Source organism: Triticum aestivum, chromosome 1B, assembly GCF_018294505.1.
Source record: "Triticum aestivum cultivar Chinese Spring chromosome 1B, IWGSC CS RefSeq v2.1, whole genome shotgun sequence".
Classification (NCBI taxonomy): Eukaryota; Viridiplantae; Streptophyta; class Magnoliopsida; order Poales; family Poaceae; genus Triticum; species Triticum aestivum.
Genome location: NC_057795.1, coordinates 31,948,185 through 31,972,682, shown reverse-complemented (window position 1 = coordinate 31,972,682; position 24,498 = coordinate 31,948,185). Strand labels below are relative to the sequence as shown.

General features: G+C 45.5%; 2 protein-coding genes and 1 long non-coding RNA gene across 4 annotated transcripts; all 3 read right to left on the bottom strand.

Moving 5' to 3' along the window:
• Window positions 1-523: 523 nt before the first annotated feature.
• On the bottom strand, window positions 524-5,780 carry LOC123105324 (putative disease resistance protein RGA1). Of its 2 annotated transcripts, none has more exons than XM_044527382.1 (4): window positions 5,513-5,780; window positions 1,734-5,423; window positions 1,042-1,127; window positions 524-922 (listed from the first exon to the last, which is right to left on the bottom strand). In XM_044527382.1, exon 2 carries the CDS (start codon window positions 5,347-5,349, stop codon window positions 2,371-2,373), a length of 2,979 nt encoding a protein of 992 aa, XP_044383317.1. In that variant the 5' UTR covers window positions 5,350-5,423; window positions 5,513-5,780; the 3' UTR covers window positions 524-922; window positions 1,042-1,127; window positions 1,734-2,370. The 2 variants fall into 2 exon arrangements, with proteins under 2 accessions (XP_044383317.1, XP_044383309.1); XM_044527374.1 differs by having other exon boundaries at window positions 1,055-1,127.
• A 4,718-nt stretch (window positions 5,781-10,498) lies between these two features.
• LOC123085646 (uncharacterized) lies at window positions 10,499-10,865 on the bottom strand. Its single transcript, XR_006439844.1, has 3 exons — window positions 10,810-10,865; window positions 10,633-10,708; window positions 10,499-10,520 (listed from the first exon to the last, which is right to left on the bottom strand). It is a non-coding gene; the product is annotated as an uncharacterized lncRNA (long non-coding RNA).
• Window positions 10,866-17,646: 6,781 nt separating this feature from the next.
• LOC123076376 (putative disease resistance protein RGA4) lies at window positions 17,647-22,475 on the bottom strand. The gene is made up of 3 exons (XM_044498665.1): window positions 18,857-22,475; window positions 18,093-18,181; window positions 17,647-17,980 (listed from the first exon to the last, which is right to left on the bottom strand). Exons 1-2 carry the CDS (start codon window positions 22,473-22,475, stop codon window positions 18,114-18,116), a joined length of 3,687 nt encoding a protein of 1,228 aa, XP_044354600.1. The 3' UTR covers window positions 17,647-17,980; window positions 18,093-18,113.
• Between the last annotated feature and the right edge of the window lie 2,023 nt (window positions 22,476-24,498).

Below are 24,498 nucleotides of genomic sequence, written 5' to 3'. Positions count from 1 at the left end.
GCTCCTTTTCCTTCCCCACGACAGGAAGGAAAGGAAAAAGATGGGCCAGGCCCAGCTAACGCCGCTGCAGGCGCCGGTTTGCGGAAACAGCTATAACTGGCGCCTGCAGCGCTAAATAGGAAATGCCGTACTTAGTTACTACCATGTCTATAAAAATAAGGTTTATGGACCGCTTTGTAAAATAAAGGAATTGGTTGTTTCCTGAATTTGTGGCAAATTTTCTCTGAAATCCCTGCATTGCTGTCATAGATGTTTTTTCCCTCCAATTTGCTTCAGAGGTCCAGACCTGCAGGGCAATTGGGCAGGGGCCGCAGGGCCAGAACAGGTGGAACGAACACTCGAGACTCCTGATGCAGAGGCCGCAGAAATACCCATTCTGCCATCCAAGGCGCTGTAGGCTGGCAGCTTTGTGTACATGGCAGGTAGTAGAATTGGCAAGGAGCGACTAGCACGCGCGCACGCACACACAATCAGATCTCTGAATCAGCCAATAACACACGGACAACTAAGCAGCTGTCTCAACTCCGAACTAACCAGATGTCTGCATTAACCAGGATCGTGCTCTGCTCTACAGGTTATGAAAAAGATGTGAAATAGCGCACATCGTATTACGGTGGACTGTAAGTACACAAGGAAAACTAAAGGCTCGCCAGCACGTAACTGCAAGTACACTTATACTCCATGCTTCAGACACGATTTGCTCAAGACATGCTTGTTTGCTCTGCACAAAGTAAATACGATTCAGCTCGAGCAATTTGAAGTTCTGCAAGTTGAAGTTCATTTTGTCCATGCTTCAGGCCTTGGAGTGGCCTATTTTCAGCAGAGCTGACGGAGGGAGCAGGCAAATAAAAGAACTCGACTCCCATGAAGAGGACAGTTACCAATTGTGTTCAGAACTTGTATGGGCAGGACAGGAGCGGCCCTTCAAGGAAATTACACACATTCAGCCCAAGAATGGTGAAGGTACCAAAAGTGATCTTTTAGCCTACAAACTTCTAGAATAACAAATGCAAAAAAGAAAAGAAAAAACCAGAAACGTACATGGTATGTGTACCTCTATTCAGACTCGTGCTTGCGCAGTGAAGGAACCATATATTTCCAGGATTTTGGTTCCCATAGTTTAGGCCCTGTACATGGTAAACAATGTCAGAATATCTTTATGAAAATTAACAGCATCCAAGTCAAAACTACAGAGCTATATATACAAATAAATGATATTAGGATAGCCATATCAGAATAGAATTGTACGCGGTCACTACACAAGAGAATGTACTTCCATGGTTTATTAACTTCTATACCAAATTAAAGAAAATACAAATGCAGCAACATATGAGGTCAGCAGTACTTTATAATTAATTATTTGTTATACACACATTTGTTGTGCTGAAATACAATAACCACTGGAATCGGTACATAGCATACAACCAGTGTAAATTATGATTAAGGCGTGATCCATGTTTACTGAATCAAGGCTAATTGCTACCATCGTAAGCAAGGCAAACGCAAACCTATTCACTACATGGCTAACACACCAAAAAACTCTAGTCACATGCTTCCTGACATTGAAATAAACTAAACATAGACATACAAAATGTGTTTCCAAAATCGAAAATGCAAGGACAGTTGAAGAAAACTTTAAACTACTGGTTTTAAGGTGTACACTTGTAACTTGTAACACAATAGACCAGACAAAAATACAGAAACTAATTGAAGTATAGGAAACTGAAAAGTACCTTCATCTGGATCGCATGAAACAGCGTGAGCTAGATTCTTGTACTCAAGGCTCTGGAGCCGTTGTTGGAGACGCCCATAAATTGTTTTCATATTTATAGCTTGGCAGTATTGAATGGTGAGGCTCCGAAGGGCTGAGTAATTCCCGTCACTACCTGGTAGTGGTAGGTGTTTGCATTTATGAAGAACTAGTGTTTTCAGAAATGGCAGCTGTCCCAAACAATCCAGCGACGTCAGCCCATTGCAACCCTCAATAAGTAGACCTTCTAGTTTATCCAACTTCGCTGGCAGCAAACGAAGCTTCTTACAGCCACTCATATATAAAATCTCGAGACATGGCAAAGGATTAGTACTTGGTGATGGTGACTGCTCTGGCATACTTGTGGATGCAAGGTCATTGCAGTATTCCGGCGATGATGTTGTATTGAACTGTGGTAGACTCTCCGACTCTCTATCATCCTGCCCCAGAATGGACTCAAGACTACCGCAGGACTTAATGGTAATATCCGTGAGAGATGCGGGAAGAACAAAAAGCTCTGTCAAGCTTTCACAATCATATATAATTAGGTCTTTTAGATTTGGCAGGATACGATCCCTTCCTTGAGTATGATGTCCTTTTACCTGGTTGGGACCTATTAGCTAGCTGCATTTACGAATGGAAAGATTGTTCAATGATGCCAAGCTTCGGAACTCTTCTTCAGGCCAGTAGATGAGCGTGCCACAGTTACTAATAACCAAATCCTCAAGCCGATCAAACCATTTCCAGACTCCGTTTCCTGCAAGTTGCGATTTAATCGAGGGATACAAAAAGCTGCAACCATGCAACACCAGTTCTGAAAGAGATACTTCACGATCCTGATCAAGCTCAGGTGTCGACGTTGCTTCTGTATCACTGACAGTCATGGATAACTCAGACAAGCAAGACATGTACCTGGATCTAAGTACTGACAAGGACAGCTGAGCCTTCTCTTCTTCTAGCTTCATGACTTTGAGTTTTGGTGCTTCAGGCAGAGTCGTTAGCTTTGGGTAGTTCATAATTTGGAGCTTCTCAAGAAGAGGAAATGTTAATTCCTCTCCTTCTGTTGCCACCCATCTCTCAAATTTGACCAAACTTTCTAATCGGAGATCTTTTAATGCTGGAAATAATTCAGATAAATTCTGACTGCACAGGCTTTGCAATTTGTCCAACTTTTCCAGAAAAAGAACTTCAAGGGACTTAAATTGACTGAATTGTGGAAATTCCTCACACATTGTACAACCCACTAGGTGCAGCTCGGTCAAATGCTCGAGGAAAGTAAGACCTGTCACCCATGCCGGGAAGCCAATACCTCTATAGGAGTCTATGCTTAGAAACTCCAGCACAACATGAGGTTTGAGAGCATCAAGCACATTCATGTGTTGGTTCAGTTCCTCAGTGCTCTTGTCACTCCATTTAAGAGATAAATGTGTGAGTTTCTTTTTGCTTCCAAGGCTGCATGCTTTAGCATCTTCTATGGTTACATACTGAAGACGAGATAGCTCTAATTCACCACCAAGATTTAAGTATTGTAGTTCTCTAATAGTACTGCAACCAGAACTGGAACCCACCACAAAATATGTTACAGTCTGTAGAGAAGTGAGTTGCCCGAGGTCTGGAGGCATGCACTCTAGGGAGGTGCATCCATTGGTATAGAGATGACGGAGATTTGCCATATACTTCATATCCTTTGGAAGTCGACCCAGATTTGGACAAGAAGAAAGGTTAAGAGTCTGCAGATTATACAGTATGCATAGTTCCTTGGGAAGCTCCTTGATCTTGGAGTTTCCCGAGAGATCAAGATACCTCATGTGTTCTAAATGCCTTGGTTGAAGTGGAAGTTTACTGAATCCATAGAGTTGCAGTGCTCGCAGATGATTGTACTTACACAAGTGTGGTGCTGATCCCTGAATGTACTCTGCATACATAATTGTCTGGAGAGTTGGAGAGTATTTCTTCAGATAATCATCCAAATAGCCTCCGATAAAATGATATGATGAGAACAAGTGACGAGTAGGGCCTGCTGACAACAACTCCTTCTCATCCGGCCTATCAATTATAGTAAGACAATCTTTCCCCATAATAGACAAGGCAATGTCATGCATAAGATCATGTATCTTGCATATTGTTCTAGGACGGAGCTCCCCCTCCCATTTTCTTCGAGGGATTCGCTTGACATCTTGAAAGAATGACCTCCAAGTTAGCTCATCAAAAATGTCCCTGCCTAACTTTTCAAGATTGTCTCCTTTCTTCAATTGTATGAAATCATGTGCCATCCACAGCTGAATTAAAATTTCCACATCAATCTCATAATCTTTGGGAAATAAAGCACAAAAAGCAAAGCACTGTTTCAACTGGGATGGTAAGTCATCATAGCTGAGCTTGAGTATAGGTAAAGTTTTTGTGTCCTCGTTGAAAGTTTTGATTCTCGCTAGTATGTCCTCCCATTCTTTTATGCTAGTCTTGTTACTCAACATAGATCCAAAGGCTTTGGCAGCTAAAGGAGAGCCCCCGCATCTGTCCAGAATCTTGCCAATCACATCACTTAGGTCTGGCTCAACAGCTATTGGCTTTTGCAAACAAAATGCTCTATTCACAAATATTTCTTTCAGAAAATCTTTATGTAGCCTTCTGAGATCTTGGCTATGAATACACATCTTCATAATTTGAGCCACATGTGCATTACGGGTGGTCGTCAGTATTGCACTTCCCTTGGCTCCGTGGTTCAGGCCGGTCTTGAGTTTTTCCCACTTTTCAGTATCTTCATTCCACACATCATCCAGCACAATAAGATATATCTTCCCACTTACTTCTTTCTGAAGGTCTTGCAATGCCTTCTCTCGATTGATCTCATTGATCTGGCAGATGTTGCTTGCAATCTTAGTAACGTCAAAATCATCGGACACACAACACCACCTTTGGAGCTGGAAATGCTTCTTGATTGCAGGGTCATTGTAGACAAGCTGAGCAAATGTGGTCTTGCCCAACCCACCCATTCCAACAATGGGAAGGACGATGAGATCCCTGTCACTACCTTGATCGACCAATATACTTACAATCTGCTTCTTCTCTGCATCTCTAGACCTACTCACAATATCCTTCTCGGAGTCGTTTAATATGGAATCTGTAATGCGCCACTGCTTGGATGGTGGCACTTGTTGTATGTGCTTGAATCCAAAGGCATTCATCTCTGCAACAAGGACCTCAATGGTTTTCACAATCATGCACAACTTCTTGCCCATCCTATAACGGAACACGATGGGGTTGTGAGCAGGGAAGATGCTCAAGATATCAAAGCCAAGCTTCTTGTAGTGTCCCTTCTCTTTGGTCTCACGCCGGAGCACCTCGTACTTGAACTCGTCGAAGACATTGTTCGCCTCATAGGCGACATTCTTGAGTGCTTCGAGCCAAGCACGTACTCCGGGGCGGTAAGCCCCTTTCTCCTCCGCATCCTGGATGATGTCCAAGATGGCCGGTAATTTGCGTTTGAGGATCTCACGCTGCTCCTCCATGCCGTCCATCACCTTGTACTGCTCCAGCAGGTAGCTGGACGCCTTGTCCTTTAACATGGAGACCAGTGGCCCGACCACAAACTCTGCCATTGTTGCTCCCCCTTCAGTCTTTCACAGCTCCCAACTGAAAGAGCTCACACACTGACACAGGAAAACACAACCACCTTGCAGAGGAGAAAATGGTCTGGGGTTAGGGGTGATTCAGGCAACTGGCGCTGATTTTCCGGAGGATGGCTGAGTGGAAGAAGGATACCTGAGAGGTGGAGGAGCCTGTCGGGGAAGCACGCCGGAGACCCAGCCGGCGGCGTCGACGGCAACCGAGCAGCCGCACTGTGAGGCCGCGTGCAGAGACCCGAACCGAGGTGGCGGCGAGGTGCAGTGAGAGGGGAACGGTGGACGGAGTGGCGCCTTGTCCAGCGACGACGTAGCAGAGGGAGTAGGGAAGCGAAGCGGCAGCAATTTGGGCGGGATGTGCGGTGGACAGAGCGTGCGTTCTCTGCAGTAGCCAGTACGTGTGGTGTGCTTGCGTTTAGTAGTATAGTGTGGATGATGTTTCTTAGGAAATCCACTTTGAGAATGCTGGCATGTGCTCAGCCTATCCTTGATGGGCGTCGTGTTGTTGGGTTTTTACATCATCCGTAGTACACGAAAACAACGCCTCATAATGTAGCGAACGACATCTCAACCATCTTTGTGTCCTCTGCACATGCAGGCTAGTCCAAACCATAATGAACAGACATGACAGCGCATCAACCGGAAAGAATACCGCATCCACCCGATGGATCATTGCCGCCTGCCCTCGTGTGGACCAGACCGTCAGGGTTGACGTCGCGGTTGTAATGGTGGTGCTGCCGACATGGTGAATGGATCTAGCCGAAGACGAGACTGACACCACGGTAGCACTGGCGGAGCTACGTGGAGATCAAACGGGGTCACGACCCCCCCTTTGAAAATTGCAAAATGGTAATTAGTACTAGTAATAATACACACCACTTTGGCCCAGCCGTTCACAATGTAGCGCAGCTGCAGCTTGAACCACACACGAGATCAAAACAATCGCGCTCTCATGTACGTTACTGTCTCCGCCGCACACCCTAATCACTGCAAGTCTGCAATCGACGACCGCCCACGGTGATGACGGCGGCATGTCCGCCGGACTGCCTGAACCTTAAATCCTCAATGCCCTTCTTCTTATTCACAAGGGCTATGCTCCAGGAGCTGCTCGTCGACGCCGCCGGTGCCGGACTGCCTGAACCTCAAATCCTCAATGTCCTTCTTCCCAAATTACAAGCGCTATGCTCCCGAGCCGCACGTCAACGCCGGCGTGCCTCTACTCCCTGAACCTGAATCCCCAAGTGCACCCTGGGAATTGAGATGTGGTGGTAATTTATTCATTTAGATTTCCAAAAATTAATTTGTCATAAGTTGTATTTGTGTGAACAAATTTACTGGTCTAAAACTATCTCTTATATTTGTTCTAGGACTTTTCTTTTTTTTTTTTGAAACGGAAGGACTTTGCTTTTTTCATGTATATTGTGCCTTCTTATATATATTTGGCCCCCCTTATGTTTTGGTCACGCTCCGCCACGGTAGGGCGAGGCAGGAGAGGGCCTAGTCGCTCAGCTTCGGTCCACGTTGTTTAGGCCCATTAGTAGCGGAGCTGCCAAAGGGATCAGGTCAATCCCAATCAGCCAGCACACGCACCAGTATACCACGTATACACATGGAGTCCCACTCAGAAAAAAAAAACGTATACACACGGAGAGCTATAAATTTCTACTCCCTCCTTTCTTAAATATAAGTCTTTTAGATATTTTTATATGAACTAAATACGGATGTATATAGATATATTTTAGAGTGTACATTCACTCATTTTGCTCCATATGTAGTCCATGTATGAATCTCTAAAAAGTCTTATATTTAGAAATGGAGAGAGTACATTTCCGTTCGAGAATTTATCAAATTTCTTACACTTGTTCAGAAAATAGCTTTGGCAATCTAGTCCATATTTTTTTCAGGCCATTTTTCTATTTAGATTTGTTTTCTCCCTTCAACTTATTTATTTTTGTGTGAAAATCAATTGAATTTAATGATTCAGTTTAGAATCACCTAAAATTATTAGAGTGTATTGTTAGTGTGTACATGCTATTTTTTTTATTGCATCAAATCATTTTTTAGCCTTTAGGATTCGCCCCACCTTAAATTTTTCTCATCCTCCGCCACTGGCTGACACGGATGGGGTGGTGGAGGTGGAAGCAAGGGCAAACCGCAAACATTATGCAGCTTGTTTGGTTCGTGGGAGTTAGAGATCCGAAATGGGATTTGAGGGGCAAGGAGATTAGAAGTCATCTAACTGATTAGAGCAACTCAAATGCGCCGACCCAAATGGACCCGCACTATGTCCATTTTTTGTCCGTTTAGGTCGGTCAGGCGGACGTGCGTGCCCAGTTTTTCATTTGGGTCGGCAGGTGCGCCCAACGGGAGGCTGACCCATTTATGCGGACGTGACAGAAACTGATGAATTAACCACAGTTATACATAAACGGCCGGTCAAACGCCAGCCAAAGTCCACTTAAACATAACTAGAAAATATTAAAAAAAACTCAATAAGCGCCCACACGCTGCCCTAGTAGACCGCCTTGCCCTTTCCCTTTCCCTTCCCGTCGTCATCGTCGCCGCCAGCGAGGTCAATGAAGACGGGGGAGGCCCAGCCCACCCGAACGCGGCGTGATAGGCCGCCAAGGCAGCCTCCTCCGGAGTCTGCGGCGGCGGCGGCATAGCAGCTAGGCGGGCGCACCCTCCTCCTCAAGACACAAAGCCTCCTCGTCGTGGCACAACATCTGCTCATATCACATCTGCTGCTCGCCATCGGCCCCCTCATCGGTGAGCCAATGCGCCTTCCAGCACTCAAGGTGGGCCTCCTCTTCTTCCGGCATGGCGGTGTAGTGGCATGGAGGCGCGCTCACCCACTCGCGGAGCTAGCCGGTCCACAAATAGGACTTCTCCAACCAAGTGGAGACGGCAGTGACCGCTTGCGCATGGGAGTTGGCTCGCGCTCCGGCTCCATCTCGGCCTTGGGCTTGATGAGGGGGGGGGGGGCGCCCGTGGCGGTGGCGGCACGAACAGGGGCGCCTGGACGAAGTCCCTCGCCGCGGCAAAGCTAGGGCTTGCTCCAGCCCATCTCAATGGGCCTCCTCCTCGATCTGGCTCACCTCCAGCGCGTGCTGCAGGGCCTCCTCGAGGGCGGCTTGGTACTCCGCCTCCACCTCCTCTTCCTCCGGCTATACCTACAAGGGCAGCGGTGGAAGGTCGTGGTTGATGTGGGCGCTGAGGCGGCGCTCCTCCTCGTGCTCTAGTGCAAACCAGCGCTCCCAGTTGGGGGAATCTGGCCCGTAGTCACGCATGGCGTGCTGCTCCAGTGTGAGCAGCTCGTGCCGCCTGCGAACCTCCTGAGCGTGCGCCCGTGCGGACCGTGGTGCCCTCGGGATGGGGATGCACTGCGGGTCGAGATGCCAGCCGTGCGGCAAGTTCACATCTGGGTATGGAAAGGGCTGGTGGTACTGCCAGTGCCATCGTGCATGGTGGATTGGGATGTAGAGCCGCTCCCACTCCCGCAGTGGCATGCCGCGTCAAGCCGGCGGCGACGTAGCTGTGTGCCCGCGGGAAGAGCTCGCTCCGGCGCTGAACTTCCCTTTCTACCCTCCCTTCCCATTGAAGAGTCCCAAGGTTGGGTGGCTAGGGTTTGCTACTGGGTGGCTGTCGCCGACGAGGGAGCAAAGGTGGCTAGATGTGGACGGGAGTTGTGGATGAGGCCGGCACCACCGCAGGTGTCCATTAAAAAAGACAGGCAGACGGCCCTTCTACACACTGCCAGAAGGGCCTGCTGTCGGTGGTCGTCATAAATATGACTACAGGTGGTAGTTGGGCGGCCGCCAGAAGGCACGTGAGGCGTCCGTGCCGACGCATTGCAGGCGCAATCTAGGGCCGGAAATGAGTCCACACGGACACAAAGCGAACGTGTTTTGGGTTTGGGTCGGCGCGTTGGGCCTACAGTTTTGTCCATGCCGACCCAAACGGACGCGGGCGAACGATTTGGGTCGCCGCGTTGGAGTTGCTCTTAGAGGGAATGAGAATTTAAGTGTGATGGAGAATGGGAGTTGAGATAGCAATTCCCATCAATTTCTTTTCCATGGGGTACCCTGTTAATTCATCGCGGAGCACCATCCTAATCTAATAATTCCCATTTATACCAAACAAAGAAATGGGATTAAAAATGTACTTCCCATGCCTAATCCCTATACAAACCGTCGTACAAATTCCCATTCCTTTTCCCAGTGGTTACCAAGCATGCTGTAGGGGTAGGAGTAACATCCGCATGAGAGAGAACAAATCGACATGCCTAGATGGATGGCGAAGGACGAAGCGGCAAGGCAGCACTATGCAGTGAATGGTGAAAATACCACCTGTAAGACCAAGGGAAAGTTGATGGCTCGGCGAGGAGAACCTCTGGTGAAAGTCAGGGAGGAGGCCGGCAGATATGGAGACCCATCGGCGATGTGTCTTTTCTGGTAGATTTCATGGTGTGGACAAATGTGGGAGGGCCGCGAGGCACCAACGAGGCCATGGCGGCTCGTGCCGCTCGGAACAATAGTGGGAAGTTATCAGTTTGAGGCATCGCAAGAAAGGAAGAAGTCATGGTTTTCGAACATAAATCGATCGCATGGGGGTCGCTTCTGCAGAGGTTACCTACCTTTAGTGTTTGTTGTACATAATAGGAACTATTGGTTTAACCAGGTCTAATCCTGGCTTTAGCACGATTGACACAATTGGCAAAGCTCAAGTACCCGTAAATGTTCATAGAAGATAATTATTTATCCGGTAGTGTGATTGCATTTTGACTGTGAATGACACATTTTTTTACGAAGCATCAATGTTTTACCGGGCAGTTGGTTTATTTTTCAAACAAGAAATCGAGGCACAGTAAGAAAAATTAGAGAGGACACACAGCCTGGAGCCGAAAAGGCCGATCCTGGGATTCGACCACTCTCGACCTCCTGGTCACTGACATTTGGTCCCACGCCACGTTGGCGCGCCTCGGCAGCATGTTGTGCGTATACAAAACATGATTAGCACCGTAGATGCACGACCAAACCAAGTGCTGTCACCAGTTCAATGTACGCCATAAGTTTTAGCATCAAACTGACTTTTTTTGCCAAGTTCAGGCACCTGTGCTGTAATTGACTGTGTGGAAAATGAGCCCACTGATGCATGCAGACGATCGGTGATAAATACACAAAGTATTGAACAAATCAAAGATCGAACCCGGTCCGATCAAAATGTGTGTTGAGAAATAGAGAAGATGAAGTTAATTACATTCTTGGCAGCTGCGCTGAAAGCCTCCCTGTGGGTGATGTCCGGATTGTTGGCCTTGATACGCTGAATCTCGTCTCTGCATACGTACATAGGAAATCATGCATCATGCATACGAATTTTGCCAGAGAGAAGATTCAAGCTAAAACGGGGAACTAGAATGAACCACTGATCACTCACTTGATGAATCGGTTGTATGCCGAGGGAACTCTCTGCCGCTTCTCTGGATTTGCAGAAAATCACGGCAAGCAGCATGAAATCAAGGACATAAACTTGGCAGCTCCAGCACGGATCAAGGAGAAAAATCAGACAAGTGCAACCTGTTGGCCGTTTGGTACTCCTACAGTCGTATATATACGGAACCTACAGAACTGATTATGTTTCTCATTCCTAATGCCCTCTGCATTTATTTACTTACTTTATAGTTCTCCTATGCCTATAGTATCACACACTGTGCATAATATGTTAACGTTGGAGTTTGGGGAAAAAATTCCTCCACGGACAAAAAGGTACTATTGGGCCCGGGAGCAAATTATTCAACAGGTCTCTTCCACTCGAAAACTCCATTGACCGCCCAGAAAGAGTCCTTAAAAGAGAGACAGAATGCATAAAGAGGGAGCCAACGACCCAAAGAGACAGCTGCATGGAACATCTGGATTCTAAGAAATGGGAAGACTTTAGGCCCTCTTTTGCTGGATTGAGATGCAGTTTGTACATGATATTTCTTTGCTTAGCCATAGAGTGAAGGACTGCATTAGGCAAAATCTCTTCACTTGGATCAGATCCTTTCCTTAGACACAGGTTTTGTATTGTCTCTTCTAGGTTAGTTTTAGCCTTCTCCTTTGTTCCGTTGTTGTACTTATGACTCCCTTTTTGTTCCAATCAATGAGGCTGTGGGGATTTTCCCTACAGTAAATAGTCAAAGAAATGAATTAACATTTCTACAATTGTTTGGACTATGATATTTTTTTTATTTATAAACATGTTTGGTGTGACCACTTTTTTTTGTGTTTTCCCCATGGTGAAAATTAGTAAAGTATAAGAAGTGTGTGGTCGTTAGTTGAATAAAAGAAAATTGTTTCTTTGTGATCTGAGCATAGTTCAAATGGCTAGGTTCCCTGTGGTCAAACCTATCTACCTGATTTCAATTCATAGACTTGGCACGAGTGGTCGCATTTTCTTTTAGCCAAGACAATCTGGGCTGAACTGCTGAAATATAACCATATAAGAGAACCCATTGTGTAGCAAAACATTTTGAAGGGAATTGACCGAGGAGCATTTGGGGACATCACAATCTTTTTTCAAAGCTTGTTGACTGTATCTTCGGAACTAAGATGAACCACAACTTCTGGGGCATCTTTAAAGCCTGTGGACCCTATTTATGGAGAGAGCAAAAATGGCTAACATGGTGATTGACACAAACAGTTGCAGGGGGACATCTTTTAAGCCTGTGGACCCTATTTTTGTAACTGAGATTGATGCCAACTTGTGGCATGTGAAGGTTGCATGCAATAGTGCACCTTAGAGATGCCAGTTCCTCGAAAGCTATGGCCACACTTGAAGAAGGGAAATAAAAGGCATGCAGATAAAGTTTGGTTAACTTGAGGAAATAAGAAGGTATGCACAAGTTTGGTGAAGGAATGAACCCTACACTTACTCAATTCTATAAATAACTAGTTTTATCATGTAACAGAAGCAATGCTTGAAACTACAACACATGTGTGCGGGTCAACAACGTACAACATGGGCAATGTTGATGGAACGAGCAAAACTTGGCGATACAATGAGTGCCGCAGGAAGTTGGACGGGGACATCTGTGTGAAATGGGATACATTGGAAACTTGTGTTGGAGAACAACGCTATGAACAAGTCTGATGTTCAATCCCTGGTCAGCTCGTTAAGACAGAACCTGCGGGTGTAAAAATCCCACTTTCATATCTAGGGGTAGCGGGTGAGGAGGAAGGCGGTGGAGGTCAAGCTGCCTGACTGTAGCTTTTTTTTCCTTATTCTTTTCTCTTTTTTGTTATTGCATTTTGGGTTTTCGTTTGTTCGTCCCTTAATAAGTCAAGCAATTGTGTGTTTTTTGGTCTAGTTTTCCTTATAAACCAGGCCAACTCTCTTCTTCTTTATGAAATCGCAGGAGCATCATGCCCTTTTGACAAGGTTCCCTAAAAACAAATGTGCGTGTAGGAACACTACTAAGATCCTCGACGAGACATCAATAGTAGTTTTGTATAGTATTGATTGGGCTAAAGGGGGTGGAGACATCATGAAGTGTCTCTTGACCTTCAAGGTTGTCCGTGAAATCTAGTAGGTTGACCTTTTGGGAAAATGGTTGTCAAATACACATAGGTACTTTCTCTATTTAATTCAGACGCCCCATCACATATATTAGTTTATGGACCACTACATCGGCGAACTATAATATAGATGAAGGAGGTGAAGTGAAATCTAACCAAGTGTGAGATAAAGCGGATTCGAACGGGTTGCAAGGGAAGACGTTTGGACTCCTCACGGATGGGGCCCAGGCCTTCCAATTGAGGATATTGATGCAAACATGTGGTCTTTCTCTTGTAAGTTTATTGAGAGAAGATCCTTTTAGTTATATCAATGTGAGAAGAGTTGTTAGTTGTTAGTTGTAGATTTTTATTCTGTTGTTATGGCCACACTTGGAGGGAAATAAAAGGTCAGGCACATGAAGTGTGGTGAACTTGAGGAAATAGAAGGCATGCACATGAAGTTTGGTGAAGTAATGAACTCTACACTTACATCCAGTCTATAAATAACTAGTTTTAACATACAGCAGAAGCAATGTTCGAAACTACAACATGTTTGTGCGAGTCAACAACCGTACATCACAATGTCGATGGAGTGAGTGAAAATTGGTGATCCAATGAGTGTCACAGGCAGTCGGACGGGGGCATCTGTTAGAAATGGGATACATAGGAAATATGAGGTGGAGAACACTACGGTGTTCAATTTGCTGCATCCATGACCTTCGCTGATAGCAACAGCAAAGAAGGCGCTGATGTACAAAGTATGGGATACAAATGTGTAAAGTAAAACATATCACTCATAACAGTACTATGTTTTCTAGTATTTTTTTCTATATTTGGTACTCCTACACGCGAAATACTCGTTGCATAGTAGTATGTACGTATCACCGGATCTCCTCAAGCGATTTCCACACGAATGATGCCGCGGCGACCATGCAACTGGTGAGAGAGGGGGGGCGGCCACTACCAAAAGATTTTATGCAGGCCGAGTCAAGGACGAGGAGATGTTCGTCCTACCTGCAGCCGCGGCGGAGACTGTGTTACGATCCCAGTTACTGGTGATTTTTTATTAGAGGAGGAGGACCCCCGCCCTCTGCATCTGTCGCTACTCCTATCCAGTTGATATAGGGATGCTGATAGTCCGGGCATAATATCAAACAGACCTCGCAGCCAAACTTAACATCTATGACCTGAAGTCCCAACCAGGACGCCTGCCGGGTATGAGGCCGCCGCAGCCACCTGCCACCAATCCATCTTCAGTGATGTACTACTGCATCTACCTTGCCCAGTCTAGCTGTCATTGACGCCACCATGATGACAGACAATAACACCATCCTGCACTCATCCATCCTCACATGCCTACCGGCGAGACCCTGCTGTTCCATGCCGCCGAGACACGCCGTCGTCGACGTGAGAGAAGGCACACCACACCACCTTACGCCTCTTTCATCCAGCGCCGCTCCACAAACGATGCCCCCAATAGGGAACACGACACCGCAGCACCGCCATCGTCCGATCTGGTGATCTTAGGATTTCTCCCGGAGCGGTACGAGCAGGTTGACGATAGTTGCTTGACGATGCTTTCATCAAGGTAACGACGTAGATGCCGCCATCGCCCGCCATGACCGGAGTCGGCTCGGATTTCACCGACGACAATGTCTCCCAAACTCGCCGCCGGTGCTAATAATAGGATCCAAGATCCGTCACTACCAGCCTGGCCAACCGCCTTCGGTGGAGAAGGCAGCCACCACCACCATGCCCGGGCCAAGAGAACCGGGCGTCCTCGTGCCGCGAAGATTACCCAGGGGGGATCTCCTCTTGCCGTTGTCAAGGCGAGGCGCAGGCATAGTGGATCTCGATCTAAACCCCTCGGGCCCAGATCAGATCTCATCGCAGCCAAAATTTCATTTGCCAAACAGCCGCCGGACATCTCCTGGCCACCGCCAACCCGCTGCGCACTGCCGTTGGAGGAGGAGGGAGATGGACGCCGCTGCCCCCACGCATTACCGTCGGCCGAGGACTGCGCCGCCACCGCCGCCTCACCACAGGGGCTTCGCCCCGCGGCGTCCTCAGCGACGGCGACTATAGTGGGAGGCGATGGAGGGGGAGGGCTGAGGGCGGTGTGGACGGGGACTCCCCAGGGGCGGCGCAGCTCCGCCACCTTTGGGGAGAGAGGTTGTGCTTACCTACGTACGTCTCTTCCCCTCCATCTGAAACTGAAACTGTGGTTGAAGTTTCCAGTTAACTGAAGATGAGACGCAGTCCAGCCATGGCTATGGTACGACCAACCCCAGCCCTGTTCGACAAGGCACACCACTTTGTGGTCCTGCTTGGACACACTGAGCACAAGGACAAGAGAGCAGCCTCACGCGAAGGGTAGATGATGACCAGATCCTGAAGAAACTGTCCATCTCTCTCTTAGACTTGTTCCTAATCTCTCAGATTTGTTCCTCTGCTTTCCTCGTGAAAACTCGTATCTTACTGTGGGTGGTTCTCCTCAATGACAACTCTTCGGTGTTAGCCGTTTCGAAAAAAACTCTTTGGTGTTAGTTTTTTTTTTGTCCTTCAAGTCTGTTATGAAAAATTGCAGTGCATCATTCTTATCTGAAGAAAGCAATTTATGTTCTAAAAAAAGGCATGTTAGATCATCGACAGCTGTGGCTGCACTTGAAGGGAGAAAAATTCAAAGCTAAGCACGTGAAGTTTGGTGGAGCAATGAACTCCAACATACATCATGTCTAGAAATAACTAGTTTCCTAATGTAGGAGAAGCAATGCCAAGCCCAAGCCCGTCCAGGCCCTACTGGTGGGCTCAAAACTCAGGCCCAAGCCTGGCCCATTGGCAAGCCCATCGGGCCTAGGCCCTGGATTTTAGGGCCGGGCCTAGGTGGGCCGACAGGGCCAGGCCTGAGATGGCCAGGACTATGTGCGAGCCAACAACGCACACAAACGGACAAAGTCGATAGAGTGAGAGAAAATTGCCAACGCAATTAGTGGCACATGGAGTTGAATGGGGACATATGTTAGAAATGGGATACATCGGAAATTTTAGTTGGAGGCCAATGATCGATTCAAGGCTTGGTTCCTTGTGACGGCAGACCAATCTCCTATGGGACGATGGAGTTTGTCTCTGCGGCGGGCTGGCAGCACTTTGCCATATCAAACAAGCGATGAGACCCACTTTCAGATGGTGAACGGAGCTTCTCCTTGACAGGCAACAAAAAGGACGAGGTTGTGCTATTGTTTTCGAAAATTGGCATCCATGCCGCTACCCAATATCTAAATGCACATGAAGGTGCTCAGCGTCAAAAGCTCCAGAAGGCTAATCACAGTGCATAGGTGCCCCAGCCAAGCAAGCGTTCAAGATCCCATCCGAGAATACGATAGCTGGTGCTAGTTAGCCTTCCCGGTCTCATCGTGCGACTCTGGAGGCCTCCCCGCCGCCACAGCAAAAGAACTCGCCGTCGAGGAGTATGTTCGTTATTGGGTCTTATGGACTTCGGGGGAATGGACAAAATCATAAAATCAGATAGATGGTTCCTAGTTACTACTGTACTTAGTTACTACCATGTCTATGAAAGAAGGATTATGGACGGCTTTGTAAAATAAGAGAATTGGTTGTTTCCTGAATTTGTGGCAAATCTTCTCTGAAATCCCTGCATTGCAGTCATACATGTTCTTCCCCACTATAATCCATGGAGAAGCTGCTTATTGTCGGAGTGCTAAAAGCGCTAACTCTATCTGTGATTCTCTGATCAGTGGCGAAAGCTAGGGATGGCAAGCGGCGGACGGTGGTAAAATGGACGGAAGCAGGTTTGTGCACGGTGACAAACAGCCCGCGTTATGGGGCTGTTCTCCTTTGTTCGGTTCTGTTCTGTTTTGGGACATGTGTGCCTGTTCAGTTTGAGCGGAAGAAGAAGCAAAGCGAACTTACTACCATGGTTGTCTACATCATTTCTTTCAGGAGATCGGCTTTAGTTTGCCGCAGAGCAAAATGGTGGAAGCTCGCACCTGCATTCTACTCTATAATCATGGACTGTATGTTAATCCTCCAAGGCACTGCTATTTGAGATGTTGTAAGTTTGGTGGCAGGCTGGCAGCTTCTTTTTTTTTCGTTTTTTTTTTGAAAGATCCGGCATTGTGCTGGCATCATTGATTTAACAAAAAAGAGCGCAAACAGAGTTGATCAAGTGATCGGGTGGGCGAAAGAAGAAGAGTTACAAAGGGGCCTGAGAGGCCTCAAATCTAAGTGGATAATCTCACGTCGAGGCTCTAAACAGTTTGGGCCAGCAAGGCTCCAAAGCTCCAAATTCTGGCGAACTTTTCTGATGATCTCTGCTGCCGAGGCTGTCTTGCATCTGAAAGTGCAGCAGTTCCGCTCTTGCCAAATCTCCCAGGTGATCAGGATGATGATGGATTTGAGTGCCTTGGTAGATGTCCCCGGTTGCGCATTTTGGATGATGCGCTCTACAGCCTAGGCCGATTCCCAGTTCGCTAGCTTCAGGGTGCAAGAACGCTTGCTCCAATTTGCTGCAACCGTTCGATCGGGCGGCACAAGAACAGGTGAGGTGATGCAGAGGCCGCAGAAATATCTGTCCTGCCATCCACGGCGCTGTAGGCTGGCAGCTTTGTGGTGTGTACATGGCGAATTGGCAAGCATCGACTAACACGCGCGCACGCACACAATCAGCTCTCTGAAGCAGCCATAAACACACTGACAACTAAGCAGCTGTCTCTAACTCTGAACTAACTCTGCTCTAAAGATTATGAAAAAGATGTGAAATAGCACACCGTATTACAGTGGACTGTAAGTACACAAGGAAAACTAAAGGCTCGCGACTCCATGCTTCAGAGACGATTTGCTCAAGGACATGCCTGTTTGTTCTGCATAAAGTAAATACGATTCAGCACGAGCAATTTGAAGTTCTGCAAGTTGGAGTTCATTTTCTCCATGCTTCAGGCCTTCGAGCGGCTTATTTTCATCAGAGCTTAGGGAGCAGGCAAATAAAAGAACTCCACTCCCTTGAATAGGGTAGTTACCAATTGTGTTCATCACTTGTATGCACAGGAGCGACCCTGCAAGGATATTACACACATTCAGCCCAAGAATGGTGAACATACCAAAACTGATCTTTTAGCCTACAAACTTTCAGAATCAAAGATGCCAAAAAAAAATCCAGAAACGTACATGATATCTTCTCATCTTTATTCAGTGCTTGTGCTTGCGCAGTGAAGGAACCATATATTTCCAGGACTTTGGTTCCCATAGTTTAGGCCCTGTACATGGAAAACAAAGTCAGAATATCTCTATGAACATTAAGAGCAAGTCAAAACTTACAGAGCTATACAAATAAATAGTAGTTGGATATAGACATAAAAGAATAAACTGTGTACGGTCACTACACAAGACAGCATACTTCCATGGTGTATTAACCTTTATCAAAATTATAGAAAATACAGATCGGCCACACATGAGGTCAATCCAAGTCAAACTTACGGAACTATACAAATAAATGATATGTCACTACATTGCTTCCATGTTGCATTAGCCTGTATTTACCAAGTTATAGAAAATATAGTTGCATTCACATATGTGATCGATATTACTGTACTGATATTTTTGTGCATAAATACAATAACCACTGGAAATGGGATATATGTGATGATTTAGGTGTGATGCAAGTTTATTGGAACCAAGTTAATGGCTATCATCGTTCTGAAAGCAAACCTCCCATCTCCTTACTCGGGACATGAGAAAACTCTATTGAAAAGCTTTTTTGACATTGAATTGCAAAGACAAAACAAAAAAACAGACATAACAAATGTGTTTCCAAATGTGAAAATACGAGGAGAGTTGGATAAACTTGAAACTACAGGCTGCAAGATGTACATCTGTAAACTATACAGATGGAAAAGGAGATACATAATGGGGTAAACGAAATTGAAAGGTACCTTCACTAGGACAGCTTGAACCAGCATTAGATAGATCCTTCATTTCAAGGCTATCAAGCCGTTGTTGGAGATGTCCATAAAGTGGCTTCATATTTAAAGCTGGGCAGTATTGAATGCAGAGCTTCGTAAGTGCCGAGTAACTCCCAAGACTTCCTGGTACAGATGCCAGATGTTTGCATCTTATAAGGTATAGAGTTTCCAGTAACAGCATGTCTCCCAAACAATCCAGCGACTCCAGCCCATTGCAATCATCAATATCCAAAAATTGGAGTGCATCTAACTGCGTTGGCATGAAACGAAGGTTCTTACAGCTAATTATACTCAAAAAATCAAGACATTGCAAAGGATTAATCCTGGGTGAAGGTGAATGCTCTAGCAAACATGTGGACGTGAGGTCATTGAAGTGTTCCAATGATGATGCTGCATCAAAGTGTAGTATACTCTCCAACTCTGTATCATCCTGCCCCAGTATGGACTCAAGACTATTGCAATCCAGCATATCAATACTTGTGAGAGATGGAGGGAGAACGAAAAGCTCTGTCAAACTTCCACAATGATGTATTGTTAGTTCTTTAAGATTTGGCACGAGTTGATCCCTTACTTGAGTACGGCATCCTTTCCTCTGGGTGCGGCCTACTAGCTTGCTGCAGGAATTAATGGATAAACTATTCAATGATACCAAGCAACGGAACTCTTCTTCAGGCCAGTAGATGAGCACATCACAAGATTTGAGAGTCAAATGCACAAGCTGACCAAACCATTTCCAGACCCCAACAGTTGGCTGCAATGGAGTTGAGCAGAACAAAAAGTTGCAACCATCCAACAGCAGGTTCGAAAGAGATACTTCACAATCCTGATCAAGCTCTGTTATTGGTGCTGCTTCTGTATCATCACTGACGGATAGGCCAACCCTAGACAAGCAAGACATATACCTGGCCTTCAATATTGATAAGGATAGCTGTGCCTTTTCTTCTTTTAGAGTTATAAACTTGAGTTTTGGTGCTTCAGGCAGAATTGCTAGCTTTGGGCAGTCCTTAATTTTAACATTTTCAAGCTGAGGAAATGCTAACTCTTCTCCTTCTGTTGCCACCCATCTCTCAAAAATCTCCAATTTTTTTAATCTGAGATCTTTTAATGCTGGAAATATTGCAGATGAACTATGATTGCATAGGCTTTGAAGTTTGTTCAACCTTTTCAAAACAAGAACTTCAAGGGACTTAAATTGACCAAATTGGGGAAATTCCTCACACCTTGTACAACCATCTAGCTTGAGCTCGGTCAAATGCTGCAGAAAATTAATACTTACCACCCATGCCGGGAAGCCAGTACCTCTATAGGAGCGTATTCTTAGAAACTCCAGGGCAGCATGAGGTTTAAGAGCATCAAGCACATTCCTGTGGTGGCCCAATTCATCACTGCTGTCATCACCCCATTTAAGAGATAAATGTGTAAGTTTCTCTTTATTTCCAAGGCTGCATGCTTGAGCATCTACTTCAGTTGCAAACTGAAGATGAGATAACTCTAAATCACCACCAAGATTTAAGTCCTGTAGTTCTCTAATAGTACTGCAACCAGGACTAGAGCTCACCACAAAATATGTTAGAGTCTGTAGAGAAGTGAGTTGCCCGAGGCCTGGAGGCATGCACTTCAATGATGAGCATCCATTTGTATAGAGGTGGCGGAGATTTTCCATACACTTCATATCCTCTGGCAGTCGACCAAGCCTTATGCATTTACAAAGCTTAAGAGTCTGTAGATTATACAGTATGCTTATTTCCTTGGGAAGCTCTTCAATTGACATATTCGTTGAGAGATCAAGATACCTTAGGTGCTGTAAGTGCCTTGGTTGGAGTGGAAGTTTTGGCAATTCAAAGAGTTGCAATGCTCGCAGATGATTGTACTTCGACAAGTGTGGTGCTGAGCCATAGGTCAAGCGATCCGGATACAACAGTGTCTGGAGACCGGGAGAGTGTTTCTTCAGATAATCATCCAACAGAGTTCCGATATACACATATGATGAGAACAAGTAGCGTGTAGGACCAGTGGACACTAACTCCTTTTCATTAGGCCTAGCAACTATAGTAAGACAATCTTTGCCCATAACAGACAAGGCAATGTCATGCATAAGATCATGTATCTTGCATATTGTTCTAGGACGGAGCTCCCCCTCCCATTCTCTTCGAGGGATTCGCTTGACATCTTGAAAGAATGACCTCCAAGTTAACTCAACAAAAATTTCTCTACCAACCTTCTCAAGATTTTCACCTTCTTTCAATGGTATGAAATCATGTGCCATCCATAGCTGAATTAATGTTTCAACATCAATCTCATAATCTTTGGAAAATACAACACAAAAGGCAAAGCATTGTTTCAAGTGTGATGGCAAGTCATCATAGCTGAGCTTTAGTACAAGAAAAGTTTCTGTGCCCTCATTGCAAGTGTTGCTTCTGGCTAGTATGTCTGTCCATTCTTTCATGCTAGTCTTGTTACTCAACATAGATCCAAAGGCTTTGGCAGCTAAAGGAGAGCCTCCACATCTGTCCATAATCTTATCAACCACATCGCTTAGCTCAACAGCCTTTGGCTTTTGCAAACGGAATGCTCTATTTTCAAATATTTCCTTAAGAAATACTTTATCTAGTTTTCCAAGATTATGGCTATCATCAATACATGTCTTCATAATTTGAGCCACTTGTGTTTTGCGAGTGGTCGTCAGTATTGCGCTCCCCTTGGCACCATGCTTGAGGCAGGTCTTGAGTTTTTCCCACTTATCAGCATCTTCATTCCATACATCATCCAACACAATAAGGAACCTTTTTCCAGTTACTTCTTTCTGAAGGTTCCGCAATGCCTTCTCACGATTGATCTCATTGGTCTCACAGATGCTGCTTGCAATCTTAACAACGTCAAAATCATCAGACACACAACACCACCTCTGGAGCTGGAAATGCTCATTGATTCCAGGATCATTGTAGACAAGTTGAGCGAACGTGGTCTTGCCCAGTCCACCCATTCCAACAATGGGAAGGACGATGAGATCCCTGTCACCAGCTTGATCAATCAATATATCCACGACCTTCTTCTTCTCTTCGTTTCTGGACCTGCTGACAATACCCTTCTCAGAGTCAATTATTATGGAATCTGTGTTGCGCCACTGCTTGGATGGTGGTGCTTGCTGAGTTTGGTTGAATCCAAAGTCATTCATCTCTCTGACAAGGTTCTCAATTTTGTGCATAATCTTACACAGCTTCTTGCCCATCCTGTAACGAAATGCAATGGGGTTGTGAGCAGGGAAGAGGCTTACGATGTCAAAGCCAAGCTTCTTGTAATGTCCCTTTTTCTTGGCGTCACGCCGGAGGGCCTCATACTTGAATTCGTCGAAGACATCGTTCGCCTCATAGGCTGCCTTCTTCAGCGCTCCGAGCCAAGCACTCACTCCAGGCCGGGAAGCTCCTTTGTCCTCCGCATCTTGGATGACATCCAAGATCGCCAGAAGCTTGCGCTTCAGGGTCTCGCGCTCCTCCTCCAAGCCATTCATCACCTTGTACTGGTCCAGCAGGTAGCTGGACGCCTTGTTTGTCAACATGGATACCAATGGCCTGACTACAAACTCCGCCATTTTGCTCTCACAGCTCCCAGCTCACACACACACAGCCACAGGAAACACAACTTTAACTTTCCGCCCACCTCGATGCAGATGAGAAATGGTGTGGGGTTGTGCAGATTCAGATCCAGTGCAAGTGGACAAGAGCGTGTTCACTTTCCGCCCACTCGATGCTGTTGGTCGGACATTTCAGTATTCATAAAGCATTCCTTAATCATATGAGAAACTTTGCCGAGGCCGCCATGTGAAAGCATGTGTGTGCTCATAGATAAATGCACCCACTGACTCCACTTGGAAGTTAAGTATTCTTAAGAAATCATTAATATTCACTGTAACTCTAGCCATAGTTGCTCTCGTGAGATCAGTAGGATTAATCTGCCATCGTTGCTCTCACAGCTCCCGGCTCACAAGAACACACACACACAGCCACAGAAAACACAACTGCTACGCAGAGGAGAAATGGTGTGGGGTTGTGCAGATTCAGATCCAGTGCAAGTGGACAAGAGCGTGTTCACTTTCCGCCCACCTCGATGCTGTTGGTCAGCCATTTCAGTATTCATAAAGCATTCCTTCATCATATGAGAAACTTTGCGGAGGCCGCCATGTGAAAGCATGTGTTTGCTCATAGAAAAAATGCACCAACTGACTCCACTTGAAGTTAAGTAGTAATAGAGTGAAGTGCACTGTAGGTCCTTAAACTATTTCAGGGGTGTCACATAGGTCCTCGAACTATGAAAATCGTCATTTAGGTCCTCGAAGTACAGTAAGTGTGTCATCCAGGTCCAAAATCTCACTAACCCCCTCTAAATGGCCAGCTGGCATGGTGAACAGTGCGAAAAATAAAAAAATATGAACAAAAAAAATCTGAAAATCTTTGGCATCAAAGATACCCCTGGTGCGTGAATAGTAAAAATGTTCATTAATTCAAAAAAATGTTCGCGAATATGGGAAAAATATTCACGACTTTAAAAAAGTTCACAAACAATAAATTTGAAAATATGTTCGCGAACCACAAATATTGTTCGTGGGTATGGAAAAAATGTTCGCGAACCACAAAAATTCCTGACTTTAAAAAATGTTAGTGAACTTTTTATTAAAGTCGCAAATATTTTTTCCGAATTCATCGTTCGCAAACATTTTATTAAAGTCACGAATATTTTTTCCAAATTCATCGTTCGCGAACATTTTTTTAAAGTCATGAATATTTTTTCCAAATTCATCGTTCGCAAACTTTTTTTAAACTCGCGAATATTTTTCCCAAATTCATCGTTCGCTAACATTTTTTTAAAGTCGTGAATATTTTTTCCAAATTCATCATTCGCGAACTTTTTTTAAACTCACGAATATTTTTTTAAAGTCGCGAATATTTTTTTCCAAATTCATCGTTCACGAACATTTTATTAAAGCCACAAATATTTTTCCAAATTCATTGTTCGCGAACTTTTTTTGAATTAATGACATTTTTACTGTTCACGTGCCAGGGTCTCTTCGATGACAGAGGATCTCAGTTTTTTGATATTTTTTTATATTTATTCTTTGTCGTGTACTGTTCATCACGCACAGGAATTTAGGACTGTTTGCCGCGTACTGTTACGGTTATTGTTTATGTGCCAGCTGGCCAGTTAGAGCCTGTCAGGGAGATTTTGGACCTGAATGACACACTTACTGCACTTTGAGAACCTAGACGATGATTTTCATAATTCGAGGACCTACGTGACATCCCTGGAATAGTTCAAGGACCTACAGTGCACTTCACTCGTAGTAATACTATAACTTGTGCCCATCTCGTGACGAAGAGAACATACTCTTAAGGTATTATTACTGCCAACTGTGGCAACAGAAGAGACTAAATGTGACTAGTGAAAAATAATTGCTTTTCTTTAGAAGGTACCTAGACGCGCTTCAACATGGAGATCATTGCCCTGAATTTTCATCTCGACAGCAGTATGATTAGTATGTGAGAGATCTCAATCAAATAAGATCATCAAGGGAGAAAAACTTTACCGTTGAGGTCGTCAAGATGAGCCCATCCATGCCT

What these genes read in the sequence shown, in the direction of transcription:
- LOC123105324 (XM_044527382.1), bottom strand. Translation starts at nt 5,349, where the DNA reads ATGGCAGAGTTTGTGGTCGGGCCACTGGTCTCCATGTTAAAGGACAAG.
- LOC123076376 (XM_044498665.1), bottom strand. Translation starts at nt 22,475, where the DNA reads ATGGCGGAGTTTGTAGTCAGGCCATTGGTATCCATGTTGACAAACAAG. An exon ending in TTCAAGCTGTCCTAGTGAAG is followed by an intron (nt 18,182 to 18,856) that starts GTACCTTTCAAT and finishes TTCCATGTACAG; the next exon opens with GGCCTAAACTATGGGAACCA.